The 21,372-nt window shown below is 43.7% G+C and overlaps 1 protein-coding gene across 2 annotated transcripts in view; it reads right to left on the bottom strand.

Moving 5' to 3' along the window:
* Positions 1–21,372, bottom strand: part of ANK2 (ankyrin 2) — a 491,615-nt gene that overhangs the window by 287,472 nt on the left and 182,771 nt on the right. The window contains exon 1 of one of the 2 annotated variants that reach the window (XM_066573861.1): positions 15,784–15,927. The exons of the other annotated variant lie outside the window; for it this stretch is intronic. Within the exon in view, the coding sequence (XP_066429958.1) occupies positions 15,784–15,867 (84 nt within the window). The 5' untranslated portion in view covers positions 15,868–15,927. Of the gene's footprint in view, positions 1–15,783; positions 15,928–21,372 lie in introns of those variants that run through there. 2 annotated transcript variants of the gene reach the window in all.

The following is a 21,372-nucleotide window of genomic DNA, read 5'->3' as shown; positions in this document are numbered from 1 at the left end:
GCCTCCTGATTGGCTGGAATCGGCACACGTGACGGGGCGGAGCTACGAGGACCAGCTCTCCGGCACGAGCGGCCCCATTCACCAGGGAGAAGACCGGACTGCGCAAGCGCGTCTAATCGGGCGATTAGACGCTGAAATTAGACGGCACCATGGAGACGGGGACACTAGCAACGGAACAGGTAAGTGAATAACTTCTGTATGGCTCATAATTAATGCACAATGTATATTACAAAGTGTATTAATATGGCCATACAGAAGTGTATAACCACACTTGCTTTCGCGGGACAACCCCTTTAAAGGAAGGAATCAATGTAAGCAATAACTCAATTTTCTCCTACTTCCTATACATAGTGGTGTACGGAGAATACGGCTATTATACAAGTGTAGCAATATCCATTTACAGCTTCCACTACAGCCTAATAAACGGTATCCGCTATGGATTTACTAAGGCATCTCCAGTAAAGTATTAGAACGACCATACTCGTTCTTTGATGAGTGATATCATGGCAGCAGCTCATCAGTGAACTCAACTTGTCTGTGAATAGGATTATTTTCTGTTGCCTATATAGCGCCAACAATATCTGCAGCATCGTACAAAGATCATCACACATTGGGGGCAACAGGCTGAACTGGATGGACATGTGGCTTGAGAAAGACTTGGAACAAGTCGAAACGTCGCCATTTTTTATGGAGCAATAAAAAAATTTTTTCCACTATTTCTACACCGCTGATGCTGCCGCCTTTCTTGGATATCATTGCTTATACCTCGGGTAAGGTTCATGACCCCATAGGTGGCTGGGCATACTTTTGCTGAAACCTCTGCACGAATGTGCATGTATTAGGTGGGCTGCGGGACTACTCTACTTTTTCCAAAACCAGACGGAGCCATCATCAAAGTAGGGTATGTTCAGAGCTTTTGCATCATGTTAACTGGAAATCTCCATAGCAAATCGCAGACTGGGCTTCCAAGATGCCGAAAACAAGACAATATAAAAATCGAGGGCTGCGCCCCAGATAAGAGACCGTGATGTAAATAAGACTATTTGCAGGAAATTAATATCAACCTACGTCACTGAGGGGGCAGGATGTACATACCACCCCTCACTCATCCTAGGTATGCTGATCAGAGGTACAAGCGGTCCAATCTACTGGTATCCCACGGGTTTTACTAGCATCAGGCACAAACTTCAAGACGTCCAATGTTCCTTATACAAATACTGGATGGTGTTGGCTGCAGACAGCAGGAATATTAATACATACATGATTCTTAGGCCAACTACTATGTTGTGTAGCTTACCAATATTCTTCCTATATGTAGGAATTTTGAACACTCACATATAGATTTCTTTCTTAAGTCTTAATCCCCTGCTATCTGGTCCCCATAACGTGTGCTGACCTTGGCTAAACTATTCTCTACTCAAAAGTACATCTGTTGGATTTATTCCATAATTATCTATGCAATGTACCCATCCTCTAACTATGGCCTATAAATATGTACATAAAAGTATACTTCTACAAACTATTATGCAGGTATTCGTGTTTACATGTTTGTTTCTTGCAATGAAATGTCCAGACATTTTCCCAGGTACCTTACTTTCCTGAACACCCGCATACTGTAACGAGTAATTACTATAATAAAACCCACTATTGAACTAGAATTTTCCTTTTAAAGGTACCTTAAGGCCGAATGCCCACGGACGGATTATTGCTGCGGAATTCGTGGCCAAACACCCGTCACAAATTCCACAGCAATGTCCGTCCATAGCATGCCATGTTAAAAGATTCTCCCCTGCCCACAAGCGGAAATCAACTACAATTTTCCGCTTGTGGGGGAGAATCGCAGCATGTTTTTTTTTTGTGCAATGCAAACCGTCTGATCCGTAGCGATTTCAAAATGTCAATTTTGAAATTGCCACAGATCTGCATCATCACTGGCAGCGTCATGCCCTGCACTGCGCAAGTGCACCACCTGAGACACTCGCAGCGGATCCGGACAGGCGAGTATACGGTCTCTGGCCAGCACTGGCTCTGATTCCGCTGCGGGATTTCGCAGTCGGAATCCAACCGGCCATGGGCATGAGGCCTTACTTGGGGCAATTATCACCCAAATTCTCGCTGGCAACAGTGAATTCTGGCAATAATCATGCAGCTGCTGACAGGGTAATGAACAGCAAATCTCTCCCTTGTCAGTGTCCCTTGGGGCGGCAGTCCATGGGACCATAAGACTTCCTACGCACAGCCGAGCGCAATATCAGGCTGTCAAACTTTAAAAACGCCTCTCATCACTTCGGTGAAGTTGTATTCCTTTGGCGCGGCTTTCAATGCGTTGGAGGATCGGCAAGTGTTTCCCATGGTTATCAATGGGAAATCTCGCATTACATGCCGTGTGACGCTTTTCCTGTCCCATGGAATACAATGAGTGATGCATTCCGAGGAACGCGCAAAGATAGAGCATGTCGCCATTATGATTCTAATCAAAAGAATGGGGTTCCTATCAGTGCGAGATCATGCACAAATCTCGCGTGGAAGCGGCCTAACGCTCAGTTCCAGCAATATAAAAAGCAAACGATGATGTGCGTGAAATGTTAGGAGCCCATTAAATCGTCCTAGTTACACAGGGAGCAGCACAGGCCATGTCAGGCTTCTGTGCAGCATCACATCGCTGAATCTCTTCTGTAATATGCTTACAGTCATCGGCCCCACGCCTACATCCATGTTTGTATACAGACATCCAAGTAACCATTTGGTTTGAAGAAACAATCATGTCGTTTTGGAAAACAAAAAAATGGAAACAAATTGAGACTTTTCTTCTTTCCATGAAAATTCAGGTTGGGTCTCTGGCCAAAGCACATTTTCCGCAGTCCCTATTCTGAGTGGGCTGAAGACAAAAACACTGACCTTTTGTAAAAATGTACGGGCTTATTTATACACAACATGATCAGAGATTCTGGAGAGAGCGATGCATGGGAATAACATGATCACAAATCCAGGTTAGATAAACGTCTAAGGACACAAAAATGAGCAGATGCGATCAATCATTGGTATTATTAAACGTGCAGGCAGTCCATGAATACTTGGAGAACACATGAGGGGGCGCTCCCAGCATCTCCCGGGTTTGATTAATATTATAGTCCAGGTATTTGACAGTGTGAGAATAAATGAAGGCTCATCTGGCTGCTCACCTCTTTATAATCCCTGGCTTTATCTGATACTGTTCTCCGTCATTAAAGGGACTCTGTCCCCAGGCTGATGCTTGGACAGTATGAGCCCGGCTCAGGTACGGACATTACCCATGTAGGCTATATCCTGAAACACTCTGGCTCTTCAGAATAAACCCATTTTGAAGTTTGATGTAGACAGCTCTTTCCCTATACACAAAAGGGGAGAGACCTGTCCCTCTGCATTACGTGGGCAGGGAGAGTCCAGGATGGCCCGCCTCCATGACTGAAGAGTCAAACTTCAAAGTGTGTCTATTATGAAATTTCACAGCGTTTCAGAATGTGACATACATTGGGGTAGTGAGCACACCTGTCCCGGGTTCAGGCAGCATGCACCTTGTGACAGAATCCCTTTAAGGCCTCATTCACACGGGGCATGCGCTTTTACGCACTGCAGACGAAAATTGCATCAATGAAGAATAGCCAAGATCGAGTCTCAAGATTAATTAGTGTTTTCCCGTCCATTCACACAGGCGTATCGCTGTGGCGCGGAATTCCGTTGGTTGGCAGAAATCCTTAGAATGACTTCTAATGCTTAAATAGCAGCAGCTGTCTTCTTTTCCGAGTACTGGACACAGGTAAACACCCTTCCCCTCTTTTTTTTTCCAGCTCCCATAGAAGTCTATGGGAGCATCCAGCGTTTTTCATCGAAAAATAGGTCAAGGCCTATCATTTCGTGCAGCATGAAAAATCAGCAAACGAAAACTGTTGCCGATTTCAATTTTTTTCACGCCTCAAATCACCTATGTGGATGAATGCATCGGAATCCGATGCTTCACATGGAGGCGATTTTCGGCCAACGTTTTATCGCGGGTAAATAGCAGTGTAAAAATGCTCATGTGAATGAGGCCTAATATATATATATGTGCTGCTAGGAAGCTTCACTTGCGCTACCCAAGCCGGGCTGCAATCCTAGCCCAAGGCTATATTTGCTCCAAACTTGTAGTATTTGTGTCGTACGTTTGCCTTAGGGCTTATTCAGATGACTGTATATCGGCCGGGTATTCACGTGAACATCCAGCCGATATACGGTCATCTGAATAAGCCCTTATACACAATAAACGCTCCAGATGTATATGCAGTATCCACCCATAGCCTAGACTGCGTCTAAAGTTGGCTACTAGAGTTGAGCGAGTATACTCGCTAAGGCACATTACTCGAGCGAGTAGTTCCTTAGCCGAGTATCTCCCCGCTCGTCTCTAAAGATTCGGGGGCCGGCGCCGGTGACAGGTGAGTTGCGGCGGGGAGCGGGGGGGAGAGAGGGATCTCCCCTCCGTTCCTCCCCGCTCTCGCCCGCTGCTCCTCGCCCGCCGCCTGCCCCCGAATCTTTAGAGACGAGAGGGGAGATACTCAGCTAAGGAACTACTCGCTCGAGTAATGTGCCTTAGTGAGTATACTCGCTCATCCCTAGTGGCTACGTTTTTCAATATGGGATCCTGCAAAAAAAAAAAAAGCATATCACTTGTAATTATTTCTTCTGTCAATGGGCGACATATGCGACGATATGGCAATTGCATATATCTGCCCAATGTAGGATATACATCGGGAGGATACATTGGATGTAAACCCAAAAACAATATCCAAATATAGAGTAAGCCTAAAACATACAAAAATATACTAAAATCTAAGATACATTGTTTAACGTTCCAAGTGATCCTTCTCTTACGATTTGGGCCATCTGCTTCTGTTTAGAAGTAGGTTTTTGCTCACAATGCAGGAGAAAGGGTCCCATTACTTCCCCATATTATCAGTATTTAGATACTTAGAAATAGATTGTTAGATCATCTGAATAAGAATAATATGATATTTTTCCATCTCAAGCAAGAAAACATTACTATTCTACGGCCAATTTACAGCAAAATGTAAGTGTGGTTAAGAAAACGTAATATGAAGTAAATCTGTACAGTTTTAGACTCATTTGAATTAATAAATCCCATTAATTTCATTTAATTGCGAACATAACATCTCTGAAGTTGAACTATGATTCATAGTCTGATGTTTCTCAAGAAATATGACAATTAAATGATGCTTCAGTTTCTGAAAACTGTGTGAATAGCTGTTATTCAATCAAGGCTTGCCAACAAGTGGCTACATTCTGGCCGTAGATCAATTAATAGCCAAGTGTTTACCAGAATGACTTCCATGGAGCGCCTGTTACACATTCACAGGAGGGTCAGCAGTAAAATGCTCCTATTATGAGCAGAACAAACTGTCCTAACAGAGCGGCCCCGCTCCTATGCTTGTAACCCCAGGGTAAAAGAAAACAGAATACAAAGAACAGCTGATATATTCAGTCTCTGGGGTGCAAGGCAGTTCACCAATGATAAAGTGTGTGTAAAAAGCCAGTCTGTCCCTAGGAATGGTATCTTTGAGAACATGCATAGAAACCAGTAATACAAAGTCAGTTGCCAAGATGTTTCCTCAGATAAAACGTAATCTCATGTTCTGCACATCGAGACATTATAGAATAGTAGCTTACTGTGGAGACTAATCTACTAATCTGAGTCAGATTTTCCAGCCTCGGAATGGACTATGGCTGCATGCATACTTGCTGTTAAAGGGGTTTTCCAGGATTCAGATATTGATGTCCTATCCTTAGGAAAGCTTGGTCATTAATATCCAGATCGGTAGGAATTAATTGCTCGGAAATCCTGCCAATCAGTTGTTTGAAGAGACTCTACTGCATATCAGAGGCATAGTAGCCGCAGTGCCTAGTATAGCAGCTCAATCCCATGTCACGAATGACAATGACGTCACTGGCATAAAAAAAAAAGGCCATGGCGCTAATTCTTCAAACAAGTGAACGTCGGGGGTCCTAAGTGTCGGGCCTCCATGATTGGAAGTGTTATGTCCTTCCGGTGCTGGATTGGTGCTGCAGGTGTAGTAGCAGTGTCGGTCATTGGAGAGTAGTCAAGATAGCCAGGAGTCACTATCGGGAAGTCATGGTATGCAGTACAATGGGATGAGATGGAAGTGTAGTCAGATGGAAGCCAGAGGTCATCAGCAGGAGGTGGTATCAGTATCATTTTGATGATTGCACAAGTATGCAGGTGAGCAGGAGGAAGAGGAGCTTGATCACGGTGGTGGAGCACAATAATCACGCACCGGATCTGAGGCATGGTCAGACTTTTATAGGAAGTCCTAATTAGTAGCAGGGTGGAGTCAGAACAGGGAGACAGGAAGTGGATTTACCAGGAGCAAGGAAACCGAGAACAAGGCTCGGTTTAGTTAGAAACAGTCCAAATCCTGGATGGCCCAGGGAAGAGAGCTGCTGACTGGAGCGCAAGAGGTTAGGTGTTCAAGTCCTGACAGGATGTTTATGACTTACCGTGAGGATAGGTTATCAATATTTTAGTCCTGAAAACCCTGCCATGTCCTATTTGTTTTAAGAAACCCATTGAAGAGGTATTTGATTTCTACAGGGTACAAGTATCTGACTTAAAACATTCCTACTTTAATTTTGGTAGGTCTATATTATCACCATTTTTGACCGGATGGTTGTCCTAACCTGCTAAGAAAATAGCAGAAGTGAGAAACCGCACTGCATTCTAACTAAATGAAGACTAAGAATGTTGGTTTGGCACATGTAACGATAGCAAATTCCTGTAATCATAATTAAGAACAAGAAAACTAATGATAGAATTCCTTGATTGTGATTTGTCTCAAATTGAATAAATTAAGATAGTTTTTCAATGGCTACTCATTAGCTCCGCTTTATAGAGATATGGCTATGACCAGCGACTTCAATTTTGATGAACACTCTAAAAGTAGTCTGAGATACTCTTCCAGTCAAATTATTAAGCTGTAGTCTGTAAAACCACCCATAGCATAGTCGCTGACCCAAACATGAGTGTCAGATGAATGTACACATCTGACCAAGCAATTAAGTGCTCCTTCTGGGCCGGGGTTATAACAGGTTTTGAAGCAGCTATGGGATCAGCAGCTAAAATGACTCAATTCCTCTGTTACAAGAAGACCAGAGCTGAAAGCCAAGTATAGCAACAAAGCATAACCCAGATGATACAGCATATCTAGTATAAAGTAATAAATGGTTGGAAGAACACAGCATTTTTTTCTCCTAATACAATGCCTAAGTTCAATTCTGTGATGTCTAAGCATATTGCCATGGTTACTGTATTCATCGCACTAAACGTTCTCTCTTTATAAATATGGTTTCTGATTATTAATCACCAACCAGTCTTAGATCTCCAGAGACTTAAGACAATGGGCTATAATAGTTAACCTTTACACTATAACTCTGTAGTGTCGGCACTATAGCCATTTTCATCCACTCCTTTCACAAGAAGGCTGATGCTTTTATCCATGAAGATGTTGCGTCTGACCTTGGTCAATGACCAAGTGTTTCTCTCACGTCAGATTTCGATGTCACTTTTGCTCTTTCACATCCTTTCTCTGTCTCTGTCTATTTCTCCTCACATTATTTCTCATCCATTACAAATCTGATTCATTATAGCATTTAATTTAGGATGACCTTGATGGAGGTTTCCTCCATATCATCAGCATACTTGTGCAATCATCAAAATGATTGCTTCCTTACTTACCAAAGATAACATTAAAGCTGGCCATATACCTTAGATAATTATTCCTCCCAACCCTCCACAAAACATGCACGCTTAGCCGAGCAGAAGTGTGTTCCCTATAGGGATGAAGAAGAAGCTGCAGCCAGACATCTCTGGCAGTGGCTTATTTCCCACAAGAACAAAGTATTGGACAGGTTGAAATCCAACATGACAGATTTTACTCCCCCACCCCCCTAACAACTGCTGTCGGAGAGAGCTGGGACACCTTCATATATATTAGATGGTTGGCCAGTCTCTCCAAAGTCAGTGGGCTTTGCTGATGTTTAATGTATATGCCCACCTTTAGATGGTGATCAGACATTGGTTGTTGTAGTATAGCATGTGTGCCATGGACCTTTTTTTTTAGTTTGTAGCGACACAAATCCATTCCACCTTGTCTGGCCCATACAACAACCTCAACAACATCTTTCACCTTGTCTGGCTCATACAACAACCTCAACAACATCTTCCCCCTTGTCTGGCCCATACAACAACCTCAGCGACATCTTCTACCTTATCTGGCCCATAAAACACCCTCAACAACATCTTCCACCTTGTCTGGCCCATACAACAATCTCAGCAACATCTTCCACCTTGTCTGGCTCATACAACAACCTCAGAAACATCTTCCACCTTGTCTGGCCCATACAACACCCATAACAACATCTTCCACCTTGTCTGGCCCATACAACACCCTCAACAACATCTTCCACTTTGTCTGGTCCACACAACAACCTCAGCAACATTTTCCACCTTGTCTGGCCCATACAACAACCTCAACAACATCTTCCCCCTTGTCTGGTCCATTCAAGAATCTCAGCATCATCTTCCACCTTGTCTGGTCCATAAAACAACCTCAACAACATCTTCCACCTTGCCTGGTCCATACAACACCCTCAGTAACATCTTCCACTTTGTTTGGCCTATACAACAACCTCAGCGACATCTTCCACCTTGTCTGGCCCATACAACACCCATAACAACATCTTCCACCTTGTCTGGCCCATACAACACCCTCAACAACATCTTCCACTTTGTCCGGTCCACACAACAACCTCAGCAACATTTTCCACCTTGTCTGGCCCATACAACAACCTCAGAAACATCTTCCACCTTGTCTGGTCCATTCAAGAATCTCAGCATCATCTTCCACCTTGTCTGGTCCATAAAACAACCTCAGCAACATCTTCCACTTTGTTTGGCCTATACAACAACCTCAGCGACATCTTCCACCTTGTCTGGCCCATACAACACCCTCAACAACATCTTCCACCTTGTCTGGCCCATACAACACCCTCAACAACATCTTCCACTTTGTCTGGTCCACACAACAACCTCAGCAACATTTTCCACCTTGTCTGGCCCATACAACAACCTCAGCAACATCTTCCACCTTGTTTGGCCCATACAACAACCTCAGCACCATCTTCCACTTTGTCTGGTCCATACAACACCCTCAACAACATCTTCTACCTTGTCTGGCCCATACAACAACCTCAACAACATCATCTTCTCTATTTATATTGCGCCAACATATTTTGCAGCACTTTACAATTTAGTTAGTACATGTGCAAATAAAGTCAGTACATGTGCAAATAAAGTCAGACATTACAGAGTGCCGAACTATATCATTCCGAATGATTTTCACCTTTTTAGCAATATGACTGGTTTGCAATCAATGCAAGGTGCTAAGAATTTGCTTGCGCTCTCATATAGTTAACAAGTAAAGAGGTGCTTGTAAAATAGTCTTGCAAATGTATTTAAAGGGAATTTGTCATCTACTTTTAACCCTATAATCTAAGCTTCTGGGCTAAAAAAGTAGGTGACCCTAGAAGTCCGGGGATGTAAGTTTAATAATGACCTTTCCCGTTGTTCCCCCAGTGTGAGATCTGAAAGCTTCCGCTGAATGCATTGAGTGTCGCTGCTTAGTAGTCCACCCATTCGAATTTTATAACGGGCAGATTACTTGGCAGTGCCCATCAATGCATTCAGCACTCACATTGGGGAACAACAAGGAAGGTACGTATAACACTTACCTACCTAGACTCCATGGGTCACCTACTTTCAGCCCAGAAGCTTAGCTTATAGAGCTAGGGCCACTCTCACACATGTGTTCAGAAATCGCCACTTCAAATTGCGGCATTTTGTCGCGATTTCAGGCAGCATTTTTTAACACATTGTACATCATTGTGACGGGTGATGGGGGGCGTTAAAAAACATGAAAACGCTGAAAAATAGGACAGCGCTCAAAAACCACAGCGTTACAAACGCCTTGTTCATGCGCAGGTCTGAGAAGCCCTATGAAAATCAATAGGAGCATTGTATCTGGCTAGTGCAGCGCTCGGGACGCTGCGCTAATTGCAGTAAAAAGCGGTGTGTGTGAGAGCGGCCTAAAAGTAGGTGACAGACTCCTTTTAAGCGGTTGTCATTTTTCACATGCCAAGTTAAATTTTGCAAAGCAAAAACAAGAGCAGTTTGAATAAAATTTATGAAAATTAGTCAAACAACTTGCCGATTGGTTTGGATAACTATCACTGCCTGAGGGCTCTTTCCCACAAGCGTATATCAGCCGGCCGTTCTCATGGCCGGCTGATATACGCTGTCATCTGATGCATTGGATTCCAATGCCTCCGATCACATGGCCGTATTCCAGAGACATAAAAGCGTTTTTACGTCGGGCCCAAAAGATAGTTCTGGAACTATCTTTTGGGCCGGAATACGTCGGCCGCTGCGTGGGCTCCTATGGGAGCCCATAGCAGCGGCCGGAGGTGGAAGGGAGCTTAGCAGCGTTGCTGCTAAACTCCCTCCCTCTGCTCTCCTCCGCCCATGCAAGCTCACGTCTGCTCTCCTCCCTGCTGGCTCTTTGCAATGAGAGGGGTCAGGACGTGGGCGGAGCTAAGCTCTCCCCCTCTCCCCGCCGCTTGTCCTTAGTCATCAATGGGAGAAGGCGGGACAGGTCCGTGCGTAGTTATGCCCACAGCCCACCCGTTGCAAAGAACGACTGGGGTGGAGAGGAGAGGTGAGCCTGCGATGGGGATGGAGGGGGAAGGGGCGACAGTATGGTAGTCTCGACGTATATGCGCCGGGAACCATGCCATCTGAACAGGCGCGCAAATGTTTGATTTGCGCACCCGTTTACCAGTTTTACCTCTCCCAACGTAGCGTATATTGGCCTGCCGTGAAAACGGTGGCCAATATATGCTCATGGGAAAAAAGCCTTAGGGAGTGACCTCATATGTGCATCTACCTGTCTACTGGAAATGGAGACCAAGACCTCAGCAATCTCAGCATCAGGAGGTCCTAGCTCTAAACATTTTGGAGTTCGGTTTCCGTTTTTTTCCCATTTTATTTTAGTTTCTCTTCTCCAAAAACGGAATGGGAAGATAGAAACCCTGACCTGAGCCCTACCACAGGGGTGAAAAGCAGCCTAATTCCTGCATGCATTTTCCTAAGGCATTCTATAATCAAAGAATAAGTACATTCTATAGAAAAGTAATAGCCCTAAATTCTAATAAATGGATTGCCAGTATTCAGGCGTAACTGCCTCGCCAAGCTGGTGGAACTAATGTCAGATATTTCGGCTCCCTATTGATGTGCTGGGAAGTAGAAGAGAAGCTGCGGAGACCATGTGAGCAGCCAGGAGTGTTGACAGGGGGCTGTCAGAAGGCAATATTACACTCAGAGATGAAGTGGTGAAGGACGGTTAACCACTTCCTGCCTTGTATACTGGAGCTTGATTTGTACTGATGTAATGCACTGGAAAGCCCTTCTGAGACTGGGTTCAAAGCACGCCTGGTCTGCAAACTTGACAGTATACTCTAGAGACAAATTGATGTATTCTGTCAGGAAAGTCTCCAAACGTGTGCATTTTTGGCATGCATTTGACAGATCCATTTTTCGGTTTTAAAGGGGAGTTGAACATTGTTTCACTTTCTTTTCTTCACAAGATCCAAATAAACCTTGTGCAGATACATTGGATACATCTGCTACTGACTTATATAAAAGCATATGGCCCAAGAGTAATACCCCTAAGAATATGCAATTTAATAAAAACCACACTACTCATCTGTTAGACACCAGGACAATGCTCCCCAATCTCTTAGCCTAGCTGTATCTTACAAGGACAGCCCTTTGGTTTCCTCCACAAATTAAAGCTGTCCTCTGGGAGTTCCAGTAGGGAATCCACTTATAATCAGGGAGTCCCATAAAAAAGGGATGGCCCAAGGCAGATAACCCCATCTAAACATTATATTAAGGGATTGCATTATCATCAACTGCCTGATATATTTCTCTCCTCCTCATTCCCTAATGTACAAGCAGATCGGGTTACTGTATAAAGCATTTCGAGCTTCTGTTTGCCGCAAAGAAAATACAAGTCGCTATAAAGAGGCTTGTATCTGGTTAACAGCATCTTCAAGAAAGTGTCAGCAAATTATATGCTTGATGCAGCCTAGATCACTTCTACTCACAGTCTTTAAAGAGACAGTAACCCTCTTTTTGCAGCCCTCAATGAGAGCACCAGGAGGTGGGGCATGTCGCACCAATTACAGTATATGCCTGCTGTGCATAACTATCCAGTAGTTTTGGAGAAACTTGCATTTTCCTAGTAGAAGCCACACAGAGGAGTAGTCCTTGACATTCATGAGCTGCAGGTTACCTACACCCAACCAGCCCTCCAGCCACTGATTGGCAGCTCTCTCTCAATGGATAGTAATAGGCAGACAGCAGTCAGTCATTGGCTGGTGGGCGGGTGGGTGTGGCTAGCCTGCAGCTCATGAATATCCAGGACTACTTTAAGTAGTCCTCTATGCATGTGCTCCTACTGATAAAAGGCAAGTTTCTCCCAAACTACTGCACAGGTACAGACAGCAGACATATCACTGTAATCAGTATGGCTGTCACGAGGTTATGCTACCCTAGTAGGGGTGCAAAAAGATAGTGCTAAGTTCTTTAAGGAACCTTAAAACAAGCTACATTTATGGCATTAATCTTGATCATAAGCACAATGCCAAACAGGATCCCAGCAGCTCAGTTTTTAGCATTGTTGCCTTGCAGCACAGATTTAAATGTCAAGGAGTATTTTTTGCCAGCCGTTGATGGGTCCACATTTCACATTGGGTCCATACCTCAGAAAGCTACAAGCTATGCAGTAAAAGTATTATACATTAGTGCAGTTCGGCTATGGAATATTTAATATATATATATTTTTTTTGGAATATTTCATATTTTAGATGCATTATTCACACATGCAAAATGCTTTTTAGCTCCCAGTAAGAGAAGCAAAATCTTGTAGATATAATATACTCTAATGGGTAATAAATAAAATTGGGATATTCACAGTGCAAGCTTTGGAAGCCACTTGGGCCTCTTCATCGGGCCTTGGAAGCCTGGCACTATTAATATCACCATTTGTTAGCCATTTAAAGGTATCATGGCTTTAAGATTATTTTGTTTCTCTTACTGAACACAATTACATTTTGTCCTGCTTGCTAAAACGTTACAAAAATGTTCTTCTTCATACATGCAGAAGTGGTAACCTAATTTTCGAAAACGTAGACACCTGCTTTTTTAAGGATGCATCATCAATTACACGAGGCCGGCGCTGTCTAACAAGGCCTAACATATAATTTTTACATCAATCATTGGCACACATTATTAAGTCCCCCTTGATCATCTAATTAGTAAGAAATTGTGCTTCTCTATAATGTCCCGCTGACTGTAGAGCAGAAGAAAGCATTTATTATCACAAGTAGAATTGAAGTGTGACGACAAGCGAACAACTGTTTGGCCTCATTAGTACAACAATATTTATCTCACTGGAAGAAACCGGAAAGCATCTGAAAATACCTATTGATCATCATTGTGTCATTAGAAAATGATAAATATGACGTTATCAGGAGATGCAAATCTGTGGGGGCCATACTGCAATCACTGGGTGTGATGATATATGGACACTTATTAGTACCACCTGGTCCTCATAGCATGAAAACACCCTCAAAAGTCTGACCATTTTCTAGATTTTTTACACTTGGTAAATGTAATTGAAATCTTTACATTTTCATTAATGATAACGAATTTCAATTAATTCCAAAGCCTGTTTATATGTTAAAGAGATTTTCTGGGAATTAAATAATAAAAAAAAGATAAAAGGGCTTAAAATTAATAAAAATTGAATAATCTCCTATTTTGACTGCTTCCCATTCAAGGTGGCAGCCCCGGTGCCAACTGCATGGAACGTGGATTAAGGGGTTATGTGCATGAGATCGCTCAGCCACTCACACGCCTCAGCGGTGATTTTTCTATGGCCATTGAAGCCTGTGAATGGCTGAGCGATCACATGCACAACAGACAGCACGCTTCTTCGGGGGCTGCAGCGCACGGCTGGGTGTATCCGGAATAAGAGTATTCAATTTTTTATTAATTTTAAGCAGTTTTAACTTTTCTTTTTTTTTAAATCCTGGAATATCCCTGTAATAATTTGCTATGATAATATTGCTCATTGATTCAGCTATCAAGCATAAAACCTGTATCTTTCTACTCCAGACATGGTTTGTTTATGGGACACTTGCTGACAGTGAAACAATCCTGCGCTCGTCACAACAATATCCAATTGTTTGTTGCGTTTGGTCATGTTTTCTGCAGCCAGCTGATCACCCTGAACAGCGCGTTAGCAGTAGATATACATATATAGTAGATATAGGTGTAAATGCAGAATACACAATCTTATATAGAAGGGAAAAAAATTGCCCTCTTTCCAAATGCCTTAAAATGACCTATGGATGGGGCAGCCGATTACTAATACCAGGCCGTGAGCTGGCTTATAAATCTGTCGCTCGAGGCACGCTACAAGCCTTTACTAAGGGTCAAAGGATCATTTCCATCCTGTGCTATAAGCTCAGGTCTTGGTGTGTCTATCTTTTCTCCTTCCCCCCTCTAAGGTTACATCCACACGCCGCGGGTTTGTTGCATACATTTCTGCAATTTTCCATCCATTTGAATGGACTTTGCAAAAATCCATCTGCAAAAAACATTCCTCTTCACATGTACGGAACCGATCTTCAGGCGTAGAAATGTTTGTAATGAACCTGCTGTGTGTGAATATAGCCTAGAGGCTCCCCATCCCCCCTTAACATGGAAAAGTCTTGTTTTTTTCCCAACCAGCATCCTGCCTTCATAACAAGAGTCTAGAATGGAAAGGTGACGCTACATCAGGGGGTAGATTTTAATACACAGATCCTCGAAATGACTCCCTTATACTCCCATAATCTATATTAGTGTCTTCCTCACCCTCTAGGTACATCACTAGCACTGACAGCGTTAGCTGTATAGTATCGGTATACGTACACCTTCCAGCCTCTGACTCCTAAGTGACTGGGTGTGGCCAGAATATACGGTATTACATTGTGTACCTCTACCAAAAGAGATTGAGGAGTTGTTATTCATGTAATGGTGATATACTAGTCTTGTCATTATCCCATTAGCTTTTTTATTCTGATGTCTGCAAGGTGCATAGGTACAGATGTAGCAGAGCTCGCAGGGGTACATGATTTAGGGATGGCAATATACTCTGAATCTGTGAAATCGCTACAAATAACACTTTAGAGAATGCAGTGTGAAAACTCCAAACAAACAAGGCAGATTGTTAGATTGTAAGGAGGCCGATCTGCTACATAATCACAGCAGCGCTGGTAGGGAAAGAAACATGAAAAACAATTCATGATTGGCAAAGAAATCCTAGCTGATCGAACAGATGAAACGCACGGGGGCAATACATGAAGTGACCTGTAAACCGCAGCGATAGTACTCCGCATCTGGGCGTATGCATGTAAACAGTAGCGAGCGCTGCCTCTGGTTACATCCTCGGTGTCACAGCGAGCCAAGCTAGTAAGCCCTGTCTCCCTGACACGCCTAACGGAGCAGCCCTGCATGCATCCCCGGGAAGCATGCTGCTAACACACAGATGGCCCTTTAAGTCCAGACGGTACCTTTCTGGGTCGTTTTCTCCGTAAGTTGGTGCCGTTCTGCTTCTCCCCTCCATCCGTTTTTGGAGTACTCTCCTCGTTCATCATTTTAAACCAGTTTTCCCAGCAAAGAGCGACGTTGCCATTAAAGCCTCTCCACAGCACGGACCACTGTGTCGCTGACTAGAATGGAGACTGGGGAGGGGGGAATAGGAGGAGAAGCAGTGTGACGTTACCATGGCAGCGGCTGCCACAAATGTTTATCTGCTTGCATTGTTAAATCTGATTCAACCAATTACCGACAGGATCTGCTCCCTTCACAAAGGAGGAAAGAGAAAGAAACGCCAAGGAGGACCCAGCAGAGTTACAGATGCTTGCATTGTATTCCCCAAGTGCACAAAAGGGAAAACACTAGGAACTGCTACTAATTCCTTACAATTTCTCTGGACGACGTATTAATAGGACCGTTACAGATTTTTTTCCAGTTTTTTTTTTCCTTGAAACCAAATATGGAATTTCAAAAGGTGAATATTATAAGAAAAAAAATCAGTTGAAGTTTGCCTAAAAAGACTTATTTTCCAATAGAGTTCTCAGCCTGTTATTCTTCACGTGTGACATAATGGGCTTTGGATGACCAAAACTACTAAGAGACGTGTGATTGTTTGCGCAATCAAGAGTTCAGATTTTATAAGGCAGCTAAATTTAAGCGCCTTTTATACGGTCCGATTATTGAGAACGATTGTTCATAAAACCATTATTTCGCACAATCGTAGGGCAAATGGTCAGCCGATGAACAAGCAAACACAAGTCTTAGGGCTGGATTCAGATGAACGTATATCGGCTCGGTTTTCACACCGAGCTGATATACGGCGTCTCTCTCTGCAGGAGGGAAGCCTGGAAGAGCCAGGAGCATTGCTCTGAGCTCCCGCCCCCTCTCTGCCTGCTCTCCGCCCCTCTGCACTATTTGCAATGGGGAGAGGCGGGGCTAATTTGGGAAACTTAGCCCCGCCCACATCCCACCTCCTTCATTGCAAATAGTGCAGAGGGGTGGAAAGGAGGCAGAGAGGGGCTCAGTTCCTGCTCCTGGCTCTTCCTCCCCCCCCCCCCCCGCAGATGAGGACACCGTATATCGGCTCGGCGTGAAAACCGAGCCGATATACGGTCGTCTGAATCCACCCTTAGTACATATGTCCCAATTAGTTTTAATCTCATTCCAAATTAGACATGTTAGAAAATGGTGAAAACTTCTTAAAGGGGTTGTCCACTTTCTACAGCTTTGCTTGCGTCCCCAGGTGATGATCTCATGTTTTTTATAAAGTCAACTGGAAAAGAAAACCACCGCATAGAGGAGATGGCTGGGAAAAATGTAAGAGCTGCTTCTCCACAGACACTGCAGGTAGTAGCACTGAGCGAGTTCTGCTCCTCAGTAATCTGCTATTCATCTATTAGATATCTCATCACTGTGAGCTCAACACCAGGGGTCACATGACTGACATCCATTACTATGGACAGTCATGGATTCTACCAGTCTACTGGGTAGATAGGGGCCACACCTGCGTAAAATGTGTTCACAACTGCTTGGAAATTACTGGACTAACAGACCTAGAAGTAGTCTCTCTTCTGCACCTGACGTAATATAAATGACTGCAATGATTTCATTAGCTAAGCAATCGTTACTGCAGAACTTCCTGCTAAGTTGTGATACCTGCAGCTATATACAGTACATAGGGTGCTTCTCTCATATATGACTGGATGTAAATAAGAGGTGGCCATGATTACATGATGATAAACGATGTCACTAGCATTGGCTGCATGATAACCAATGACAGACACAGGTGGCCAAAAACTAAATGATGTCATCAATTTGTGGCGATCCACACAAAAATGGGAAGACTGTGTTGATGTCTATAACTTGGCACCACCATAGACAAGGACACTATCTCCAAAAACTATTTCCCCTATATATGTAAATACACAGTAGTGCGAAGCAGGGATGTGACAAAAAGCAGCCAGCTGCCTGGGATGCCACTGAGGGAAGCAATTGAGGGAATTTTAAAAAAAGTATTTTTTTTACTGTGTATATAAGAACATTAGAGACTGACGGCGAAAGGGGGACAATTAAAGTGAATGACTGTCCAAAGAACAGCTATCATGCTGAACTTCAGGAAACGAGGATGGTGCCTTCTGGAACGGCCACGTTTGGCACTAACAGACTTTATCCTTTACCCTGGTCTGAAGGAAAGCCTTCTTCCCAAGACCGTATGTTTTTTTACGTTTGGCTAATTGCGGCTAAAAATCGCATGAAGGAGGAATAGCCATGAATAAGTCCCAATTTTTAGCTGCATTTTCTCGTCCATTCACACGAGAGGCTGCGGCATATTGGCGACAAAATAAGATGCACCATGGAAATCCCTAGGTGTCCCCAGCTGTAATCTTTTTCTGGCGTTGGACGTGGCTAAACTCCCTGGAACTAAATGACCAATGGAGGGAGTATCAAGGATAGGAGAAGGGAATACACAGAGGAACTATATGCCTGCAGCCATGTACCTGGACCATTGCATGAGGTGGAGCTTGTGGAGTTGGAGCCCTCCATTATCAGAATGTCAATAAAACAACCAGATAAAAATAAAGCACCAGGAATAGATAACATACGGCAGAGCTATTTCTGCCAATCCCAGTGAAAACAATCACTGCGCTGTGCCAGGCAGTTTGGGCATCCACACAATGGCCACAGGACTGGAAAAGGTCTGTCATCATCCCTCTACCAAAGAAAGGCGACTCCCAGAATTGCTGCCGAACAATAGCCCTCATTCCGCATGCAAGATCCTTCTCAAAATTATACAGGATAGACTGAGATCAGTAGTTGAAGCGGCACTCCCTGATGCGCAGCCAGGATTCTGGCGAGGACGCGGCACCCGCGACCATATAGCAAACCTGCGATGAACCAAAGAAAAAGCTTAAGAATACCAAAGGAAGATCTACATGTGCTTCATCGACTGCATCAAGGCCATTGACTGGGCCGACCAGGACAATTTGCGTCACGCCCTACAAGAGCTGGGCGTATCGGCACATCAAGTCAAGCTGATAAAATCACTTTATACTAATCAAGAGGCCACTGTGAGGACATGGTATGGGGACACAGATTGGTTTGGGATCGGCTGCATCCTCTCACCCTTCTTGTTTAACCTATATGTGAAAGTGATCATGCGTAAAATGGACCTACACAAATTGGAAATCGGGGTGTAAACAGGTGGCAGAAACACCAACAATCTCCATTATGTCAATGACTCTGCATGCAGAAACAGAAGCAGGTCTGAAGCAGCTGATAGGGAAGATTAAAACTGAAAGTGAGAAAATGGGCCTCTACCCGAATTTAAAGAAGACTAAAATTATGACAACTGCAAAAAATGGCCAAATTCAAATCAAAATTGACAATGAGGTCATAGAATTCGTGAAAGACTTCATCCTCCTTGGTGCAAAAGTTGACCAGGCTGGAAAATCTATGCTAGAGATAAAACGTAGGATATTATTGGGGAGAAGCGCGATGCTAAACATGGACAAATCTGGGATATCGGTATAGCAGCTAAACACAGGATAGTGCAAACCACTGTATTCCCCATAGCCATGTACGAATGTGGAAGCTGGACTGTGAAAAAGCTGATAGAAGGAGGATTGATGTGTTTGAGATGTGGTGCCGGTGAAAGCTGCTGCGTATACCCTGGACGGCGAGAGTAACAAACAGCGAAATACTGAATCGTATAAGACCTGACACAGTATATCACGGGAGGGGAAGATGGCTGGACTCAGACTCACGTATTTTGGCCATGTAATGCAATTAGTCTAGAAAACTCTATAATGCTCGGACAGATCAGTCGTAAAAGAAGACCTGGCCGCCGAAGAACATGATGGCTGATACTGTCAGAGCAGATACTGGCATGGATATCACACAACTGAAAGAAGCAAAACTGAAAAACATGGAGGGAGCTCGCCTCTAGGGTTGCCGAGGTTTGTGAACGACTAAATGGCGAACAACAACAACAAACTCCCTCCTCATTTTATTTTCAGCTCCCATAGAAGTCTGTGGGAGCCTCCAGTGTATCTCAGTAAAAGATAGGGCATAGTGTAAAAAAAGAATAAATCGGTCGCCATTTTCATTCTTTCACCCAATGTGCTATTTTTGCTGGTGTGATTTTTGTACGCACCCAAAAATCGCTTATCTGAATGAATACATTGAAATCCAATATTTCAGATGGTGGTGATTTTTGGATGCAGCTACAATAGCTGTGTATATACGGTCATGTGAAAGAAACCTAATTATCAGTAAGACCATATTGGTGACGGTTCACCACTTGCACAACATGCTATATGTACATCACTTGCCAACCAATCACTTTAAAACATCTTCTACATGAAGACGCAGAACTAAAGGCTTTCTTCATATTACGGTCAGGTATTCAAAATGGAACCAAAATCAAAAAGTCAAAAATATGATAAGCGGCAGATATTCTAGTAGCAGACACAAAGTAAGGTCCACATATAACGCATATAGCCAATGTATTTAATATAAGAAGAAGATGACTTCATGCGCATCATTATGCCTTTTCTCCTTTTTTTTGCAAAGCATGAAATCCACCAGAACGGTGATGTTAACTACATTTATACTAGATAGAAGCAGTTATGCCAGCTATACACAAACCAGCAGTCTGGACCACACAGAGGGCGGACCAGTTGACCACAACTATGGGTGACCATGGCTGGAGGAATTCCACATGTCCAACCCTGTCTGCCTGCATCACTGACCACAGAACTTGTTGGCGGCGGTCTCTCTTTATTGGGTTTTCTGGCCACTACGCTATGTGCACACGGCGGAATTTTCAGTGGAGAATTGTGCCTTAAACCAGTCTCAAAATTCACGGCTTTTTGATGCTTTTTTCCCCCTGAATTTGCACACATAATGTGCCCTGTCGATGGGCAAAATCCCCGTGCAGAATTCTAATGCAGAAGATAGTGTTTCTGTATCAAGAAGTGACATGTCACTTCTTGATGCGAAAATGCGATTTTCCATGTTGGAATTCCACGTGTGAGTTTTGCTCTGTCGCATGCATGTCGCACGGCATGTGAGAGCTATGCGATGTATTAAAGGTCCCATCGAAATCAATGGGCAATGCGTTCCGAGAAACGCGAAAAAACAGACCATGCCATGATTTTTTTCCTTGCAGTACTCCACGGAGGGAAAACATCGTTCACGTGTATAACTCCATTCCAAAGAAAGGAGGTCATATTCGTGCGATTGGCGCCCGTGTGAAACCAGCCTTATGCTGCAGACTGAAAATCCGCACTGCAGGTCACTTTACACTATTGATTTTCTTCTGCAGCGCACGGATAGGATTTCTTGATCCCTCCAATCCCCGTACTGTAAGATGCTGCGGATTCTGATGCAGAGAACCTGCAGTATGTCTGCCCCGTGAGGACGCATCCTGCATGCCGCTCTCTTAGATGGGTATTAGCCTACATTGCACTTAAGGTTACACAATAAGCAGCTGAGGGTGTTAAATAATTTAACAAGTCAATCGTACACAGCAAGTGTTTCTTCCATGTTATAAGTACCGCAGC

This window comes from Eleutherodactylus coqui, chromosome 7, assembly GCF_035609145.1.
Source record: "Eleutherodactylus coqui strain aEleCoq1 chromosome 7, aEleCoq1.hap1, whole genome shotgun sequence".
In the NCBI taxonomy this organism is placed as follows: domain Eukaryota; kingdom Metazoa; phylum Chordata; class Amphibia; order Anura; family Eleutherodactylidae; genus Eleutherodactylus; species Eleutherodactylus coqui.
Note: the sequence above shows the minus strand (reverse complement) of the source record. Positions and strands in the feature narration are given on the sequence as shown.